Here is an 8,422-nt window from a genome sequence, read left to right as displayed (position 1 = left end):
CATCCCTAATGGTAATTAGCTTTTGGAGGAGCTGTGTCCCGAGAGAGAGAGAGAGAGAGAGAGAGAGAGAGCTCCCCAAGCCGCTTAGAGCGAGAAACAGCAGTTTTGCGGAAGTGTTGACTGGCTATCTGTTTTGTTGTTGGACAGGCTTTTCTGCCTTGATTTGGTCAGTAAACATAACAGGAAACAGGGATTAATCGATTGATTGAATACTTTATTAGTCAGTGTAAACAGCACGAGATACAGTCAGACATTAAGGCTAAAAGGATAACACAAAAATGTCCTGGGGACGTGTTTCCATTGTGGTCCTATGTATTCAATCATCAACATAGCATCAAAAAGATAACAACAATACATGTCATCAACAAATACAAAACGTTATATGTACAAAAAAAGTTGGCAGTGAATAACACCTCCTTTCTATGGGATGTCGCATTTACCTCCTCTTGTGGTCTCCTGATAGATGGTTTTTCAGGCAAGGTTTGAAAGAATCCAGTGATTTACATCTTTTAATGGATGGTGTCAGGGTATTGCACATTTTGGTGGCAGAGTAGTAGAATGAGAGAGAGAGAGAGAGGCGGGGAGTGGCACGCAGCAAAGGCCACAGGGCTCGGGAATCGAACCCACGACTCGCATTAGAGCCTATATGGTACACGTCTTAACTACGAGGCCCTAGGTGGCCCTTCAAAAACGTTTGATCTGCTCTGCTCATATCCTAATAATGTATCAATGGTCTGGGCGTGAAAGTTTCCCACTTGATTAAACTGGAAGGGTTACTGAATTACATTTATATATCGTCGCTGTCGGGCAAAAACCTCTTATCTCCACATTTTGTGTTTTTTCATAAATTAACACCCTACTTGATCATACTACAGTGTCACACAAAAGCATCAAAAGAAGAATTTGAATCTTGAAAACTAACAGTTTTGGACATTTGGACAACAGTGAACAGAGCTGTAGCAGCACACTAAATAATGGTTTGATCTTTATTTACACAATCATGCTGTTTGTTGTGCATGGGTGTGTGTCGAGACAACTCATATAAGAGAGAAATACAGTATCCATGATTGACATGGGGAGGAGGCAAGCAGGCAGAAGTGTGAGTATTGGAATGTGTCTGTGAATCCAACCTGCTTGATTCCTCCAAACTCAAATCTAAATGCTCTCCTCCTCGATCCTCAAGGCTGGACTAACACGCAGAGTGCGGAGGGCGCGATTGGAGTGAGTGCGGAAGTTAGAGTATTGGTATTGGCTCTATATGCACATGGCAGCCATATTGGAAAGACCTTCACAGGTGTTACCAATGATACTAATAATGAAAGCTCTGTTCCATTCTGGTCAAACAGTCAGGGTGCTGATATTGTGCAGGTTGGCTCACTGGAAACACTCTGCTACACCAGTGGTCTCAAAGTGTGGTCCTCATGGTTCCCCTTGAGGGATTTCCAAATGCCCCTTACGGGTAACTCTGAGAGTGTACACATGGAACCAAATGGACCCAGAACCAGAAGGGTCCTTGAAATGAAAAGGTTTGAGAACCACTGTGCTACACTAAATGGAACAGAGCCTTCATTAGTATTATTGGTAACACTTGTGAAGGAAATAAGGAAGAGGCCCAATTTCCTTCCAATATGGCTGCTGTGCATATAGAGCCTATTTGGCTATTGACTAGTCTCCTGTAGTGCTTTTGATCTTGAGGTGACATACAATATTTCATATCATTGATAATGAAAGCAGTCGTGTCAGAAGCTCTGCTTCTGGATTATACCAGTGAAAGTGACCTTTTGTGGACTATGTGGTTGAACCTGACACGCGCTGATACTCTGCACCTTAATCTCACGTACAAATTGTTGGTTCTCTTCTTGCACCTTTATGTCTATGTCATTAACATTATCAAATAATGATCGAGCTTGCAGAAAAAGCGAATTTCATCCACTAGTTTTACACCTGTAAACCTTGTGATGTGACAATAAAGATGATTCTGATTCTGATGTCCTCTCACGTCTCTCCTCTTCCAGATATCGACGACACCAAGCTGACGAACTCTACGATCATTAACAGCTCGTTTCATCACAACAAGACGGGCTGTCAGATGCAGTTTGATGACGACTACTCCGCCTACTGGGTCTACTTCGTCAACTTCCTGGGAACGCTGGCCGTGTTGCCCGGCAACATCGTCTCTGCCCTGCTCATGGACAAGATAGGACGGCTCAGGATGCTAGGTAATAATTATTATTAATGTATTATGTACTACTGTTAATTACTGCTGATGGATAAGGTAGGGCGGCTCATAATGCTAGGTAATTACCAGTGGTGTAAAGTAACTAAGTACATTTACTCAAGTACTGTTTGTACTTAAGTACAGTTTTGAGGTATTTTTTACTTTATTGGAGTATTTCCAATTTTCAGTACTTTTACTTCAACTCCACTACATCTCAGAGGCAAATATTGTACTTTTACTCCACTATAATGTATTTGAACACGTGAGTTACTAGTTACTTTGGAGATTTTGATTATTATTACAAAACATACATTACCCACTATTATATATGCCCTATATATATTTTGGCCATTTGAAAATAGCCGATCTACAAGCTCACAATGCATCGCGATGCGACGCCTTCTGAGCTTGTAGATCTGCTATTTTCAAATGATTTGTTTTGAAAACTTGTGAAATGGGACATTCTGCATAATGAGTACTTTTACTTTTGGTACTTTAAGTAAATTTTTATGCCAATACGTTTGTACTTTTACTCAAGTACATTTTTAATAACAGACTTTTACTTATAATGGAGTATGTCGACATTGCAGATATTGATACTTTTACTTAAGTACAAAATGTTAGTACTTTTTCCACCACTGGTAATTACATAATTATGACTACTGATCATTTCTATTGATATTACTATAGTAATGTGGTAATTTCTCCACTAGGGGGCTCCATGGTGCTGTCAGGCATCAGTTGTTTCTTCCTGTGGTTTGGAACCAGTGAATCCATGATGATCTTCATGCTGTGCCTGTACAACGGCCTGAGCATCTCTGCATGGAACAGCCTGGATGTGGTCACCGCTGAGATATACCCCACAGACAGGAGGTTTGTAGACTTACTCTAATGACAGTACTCAAATGGTAAATATTAAATACTATTAATTGGAGTGGAGTTAATTAATAGTAATTAATATTTACCATTTGAGTACTATACCTACCTGCATTCCTCCATCCGTATGTACTCAAATGTTTTATATTTATAATGTAACAGTGAAACAGTCAACCTTGAGTCCATATTTATAACATAATGCAATGTGTTTGATCAGTGACCTATGGAGTGGTGCATATCAGACAAGATAAGATACTGTGTAAAGTTATAGGCTCATTTAAAAGTTGATACGGCATTGAAGTGGATTGTTTTATGCAAGTAATCTTTTTATTTTAAGGCCAGAGTACACCAGGGTGATACAGTACGGTACAGCTGTAAACAAATAAAAATGTTTTAACTGAACAATTTTCAGTTACAACATTTTGTAGCTGAACATTATTGTTATGAAACAAGTACCTGTATTGTAAAGTATTCTGGCATGTTTACCAAATGCATGCAGTTTTAGCATAATTCAGGGTTTCAAGTTTCAATTCAATTGTACAATGTGTGGCCCTTCACTCACTTTATCGAAATCCGTGTGGCCCCCTGGATATAAATCTTGCCCACCCCTGCTCTTGTATGATGACGTAGAGCTTTAATTGTTGAAAAGTTGAAATACGGAGGTTTTTCTGCCCGACAGCAACAGTATATTACTTTATCAAGAAATGTCCACAATTGTGCTTCACCACACAAGCAGTACGGTCTTGTTCAGGGGTACAGGATTAAACTAAACATTTGTTTTATTTTGTTTCAGGGGCACAGGGTTTGGATTCTGCAACGCCATGTGCAAACTGGCAGCAGTGCTGGGCAACCTGATCTTTGGCTCTCTGGTTGGCATCACCAAGGCCATCCCCATCCTGCTGGCATCCGCCGTGCTGGTGGGCGGCGGCCTGGTGGGGCTCCGCCTGCCTGACACACGCGCTAACGTGCTAATGTAACAACGTGCTAATGTAAAAATCATCAAACAGTCATCTAAAACACCAACGCTTTCTCACACCCGTGCCGCCAAACGGGTGACGGCTGGGGACGGATTTCACCATATGGCACTATCTGACGTTCCGGGGGGTACCTGCGACGTCGCATGCTGACGGGAGACATGATGATTTACGATTCTGTCCCACGCAACTCGGAAGGCACTGAGTCATCTGAAGCGGACTTTGCAACGTTCGGCACGGCGACTCACTCGTCGGTGCCTCTCTTGGCTCAAGTCCGCTTCAGACGGCGTGCCTCTGTTGTTTTAACAGTTTTTCAGTGGAGTCGTCACCCTCCCTATGTCTTGGGTTTGAGAACGGAACGTTCCAGTGTGGGTAGTAACACCGGGATGTTGTAAAATGATGGGACGGGAGCTCCCGTCACGTCAAAAGTTTGTCGTTTGGTCACATGTTGTCCCATGCTGTCACTATAGGACGTCTTGAGAGTGAGAATATGTTGACCATACAATGTAAAACACCTCACATGTAAAACATCTCACAAAGTAACACACCACAAGGTAAAACACCTCACATGTAAAGCACATCACATGTAAAGCACCTCACAATGTAAAGCACATCACATGTAAAGCACATCACAAAGTAAAGCACATCACATGTAAGGTCTCCCTCACACAGTTAAAACAAGTGTTTTGTGGCTGCCTTATGCCTTACGTGAGGCATAAGGCCATTTCAATTAATTCCCTATGGAGCTTCGCCGCTCTCTGGCTTTACCCCCCCTCCCCTAAGGCAAGTTAGTTTTATCAAACCATGTGACTTCCATAGGGAATTAATTGAAATGGCCTTATGCTTTACGTAAGGCATAAGGCAGCCACAACAATGTTGTTTTAACTGTGTGAGGGAGGCCTGAAACACGTCACAATGTAAAGCACATCACAATGTATGTAAAACATTTCACATGTAAAGCACCTCAGTGTTTTACATGTACACTGCACTGACCATACTCACATGGCAGCCATTTTTCTCTTACACGGTATAGATGTGTACACCCTTTGGAGATAAATTAACACTATCAGTATTTCCTGTGGATGTTACTTGTTTTATTTTAACTAATTAGTAAAGTTCCTTGATTCATTTGAATTTGAAACAAAACACCACATGGCATCGTTACTACAAAATGTGGTGAATCATTCTAACTTTAAAGAGTTCTGGTCATTGTTTTACTTTCGAGTAAATACCACATGAAAGTGGGATATGAATTTAACATGTTTACTTAAAGGTACAGATATATAGTGTTCAGTTATTTTCATTCGTAATTTTAGGATCCCACTGTGGCTCCTAGAAAATATCACTAGTACCAAATGCTGGTGCAGAACTCTCTCTTGCAGGAATTTTGATCAAAGGCGATTGTAAAAACAATATTTTAGTAATTCGCAGTCTAACCTGTGCTGATCCACATGCAAAAGGTCTGGACTCAATATTGACTTGAGTAAAGTGTGGTATCTACTGTACATATTTATTTTCTATGTTGATTTATGTCTGAATGTAATTGTTTTGGTTTTATATCTCTGGTTTTTCACCTCTATCAGAGGGCCAAGGTGTCACAGACAGGCCATAGTAAAAACATACAGCAAGGCAGCAGTGAGCTGATTTCTACTGTACGAGAACAAAACTAGAACATAAACTGATAGCAGCTTATTCAGACTTTGAACGCTTTAACTTGTTAACCTGTCCAGTTGACAGTTTACCGGTTCAAACCCTGTATAACAAACAACAGTTACAGTAGTAACTGTTTAAAGCAGTGACTGTTAATAATGCTGCTTCTAATATCATCATACGTGGGTTTCATTTAGATGAGGCTCACCCATTATGTAAAGTATATACTGTGACTGTATACTTACTGTCCCATCCATGTCATGATGTGCATTTATACTGTCACAATGCTGAAAATGTTTTACATGCACAAGCATTCCAAAACTAGTTATGGCCAATCGTCCAATTAAATGCTTCCCTGTGATATTTACTGTAATTCATCCTTCTAAGGTAAGATTTATGAGAAGTTTTAAAGTGTTTGGCTGTTGAAAATGTAAAGGTCTAAAGGTCTTTAATTGACGGTTTATTTTAGCGCCACCTGACCTATAGTGCCAAACAAACATTCTGCAATGTACAGATGTACAGTAATTAAATCATTTAATGTAATTATTACATTATTACAATTAAAACAAACATGCTGCATGTACAGTACAGTATGGCCAAGTTGCTGGGTCAAAGGAGAGCAAGGCAGGAGCCTAATAGTAGGAATCCAGCAATTACAATTATTAAAATAAATATAATGTCTAGTCAAAACAATCAAATCACGTTCAGCAGCTACGTTTGTAAAGTGGATACAAAAATAAGTTTTTTTTAAAAAACTGTTTGAATGTTAATCTTGTGTCAGTGTTTTGTGTTGTCAGTATTAAGCTCATTGCATTGCAATTAGATTTCCGTCAACAGAAATCTACAATATACATCAAAAGCCTGAGTTATGTTTCGTCACAACGGTGCCGCTCACCCCAATACATTTTAGAGTTTATAGATCGGCTATTTTGGGGTGAGAGACACTTTTAAGACTGGCTATAAATTAAGCCTTTGGTTCTCAACATAGGAATGGGGTCCCATAAAATAAAAAAAAGGGTATCAAATGGCGGTCCGTTGTCTAACGCATATCAAATTGGGGGTCCTTGACATTCAAAATGTTGAGAATCACTGAGCTAATAACTAAGACATGTGTGACATTATGTTTCACCACAGGAGTGGTCTATGCTTGTCTGTCTGTCTGTCTGTCTGTATGTATGTCTGTCTGTCTCTCTGTCTGTCTTGCTGCTAAACTCTGTGCTTCTAACAAAGACGGCCTTTCTAAAATGTCGTGCCTCTCGCCAATGAACCTGTCATCCTTTGTGTTTGTGTGTGTCTGTGTGCGTGCGTGCGTGAAAAACTGAATGTGATTATATATATTTTTGTTTTTTGGACATCTGCTCGTCTGTATTTAAACAGAGATTTGGGGATTTTAAGCACATACACATAATGTTGTGACCGAGTAGCCATAAGCCAGTGGTGCAAAAAGTATTCAACTCCAGTACTCAAAGTATAAATACGGGTCAAATAGTCAAGTTAAAGTACTGAAGTACTTACTACGGTACTGCATTGCTGTATCCCTCCCCGACTATAAAATGATGATAAACTATAATAATAATTATAATAATAATAATCTGAATCTCATCACGTACTGTGCAGTATGTTTACTCAGAGATTCATATTTGTGCTTTTTTTTACTCTGCATAACGTATATATTTTTTAAAGATATGTATGAAATAGTGTCTGTGTATATGAACACGTTTTCGGAGAGATTTGATGACAGTTTTCATCATGTTTCCAGTTTCCTAGCAATGCGCTACCACAAAAAATACAGAGAAATACGAACAAAAATATACCATACAGTAAAATACAGCTTTACAGTGAAAAACATTAATACTGTTACAAAGAGAAAAAGACCTGCATGTTTGTCTATGTGTGTGATATTGTTTCTGTTTATGTGTTTCACAAAATGTTCTTCTGGGTTTAAAAAGTGAACGTTTCATTCCTGTCAGTGCGTGTGTGTGTGTGTGTGTGTGTGTGCATTTTATTGTGCGCACACGCGTTCCATCCCACTAATGCTTAAAAATTATACTCTGTCGTATGACGGTGTCATGTTGCGAGCTTATAGAGCAGCTTTTTTTCCCCAACACGTGACACCGTCAAATGACAAAGTATAAATCAAGCGTAAAAGATGAATTTTGGGATATTGTGAACGGGCTGCATGCCAGTGGTGATATGACTGTTCTGTGTGTTCTAATGTATGTACTACTGTATGTACTATACTGTATACCAGGGGTCTTCAATGTTTTTCAGGCCAAGGATCTGTTAGCTGAGAGAGAAAGCGATGAAACAGGGACCCCCACTACATATTGTATAGATGAGAGAGAGAGATGAAGCAGGGACCCCCACTACATATTGTATACAATTGTGTTGCATATTAAACTTATTCTATTACATGCAACTTGATAAGCACTATCATCATTGTTGTGTAACGTAAAATGTTTTTTGTGTACTTGTTTGTTTTTATTTGTTTGTTTACACATTATCTTCTTTGCTAATAAGATTAATGTTAATGTGTATTTTCAGACATTGTGAGGTTGTTTTTCTGTTTGGAAAAAAGTGGTGGCACCCCTGTAGTAACTCTAAGGACCCCCTAGGGGTCCCGGACCCCCTGTTCTTTTTTTTTTTTTTATAATTTTTATCCCACGATTTTTGTAACCCATATTTTTTTCACCCAGTGACAATT

At 39.4% G+C, this 8,422-nt stretch overlaps 1 protein-coding gene across 1 annotated transcript in view; it reads left to right on the top strand.

The window, feature by feature from the left end:
- Nucleotides 1–4,071, top strand: part of LOC308077891 (synaptic vesicle glycoprotein 2C-like) — a gene marked incomplete at both ends in the record, with an annotated part of 32,740 nt that extends 28,669 nt beyond the window's left edge. The window contains 3 exons of the mRNA XM_080418868.1: nucleotides 2,016–2,219; nucleotides 2,932–3,091; nucleotides 3,888–4,071. Coding sequence (XP_080274994.1) covers nucleotides 2,016–2,219; nucleotides 2,932–3,091; nucleotides 3,888–4,071 — 548 coding nt within the window. The remainder of the gene's footprint in view (nucleotides 1–2,015; nucleotides 2,220–2,931; nucleotides 3,092–3,887) is intronic.
- Nucleotides 4,072–8,422: the final 4,351 nt, after the last annotated feature.

Source organism: Gymnoscopelus braueri (genome assembly GCF_963280865.1).
Source record: "Gymnoscopelus braueri genome assembly, chromosome: 22".
Taxonomy (NCBI): domain Eukaryota; kingdom Metazoa; phylum Chordata; class Actinopteri; order Myctophiformes; family Myctophidae; genus Gymnoscopelus; species Gymnoscopelus braueri.
Note: the sequence above shows the minus strand (reverse complement) of the source record. Positions and strands in the feature narration are given on the sequence as shown.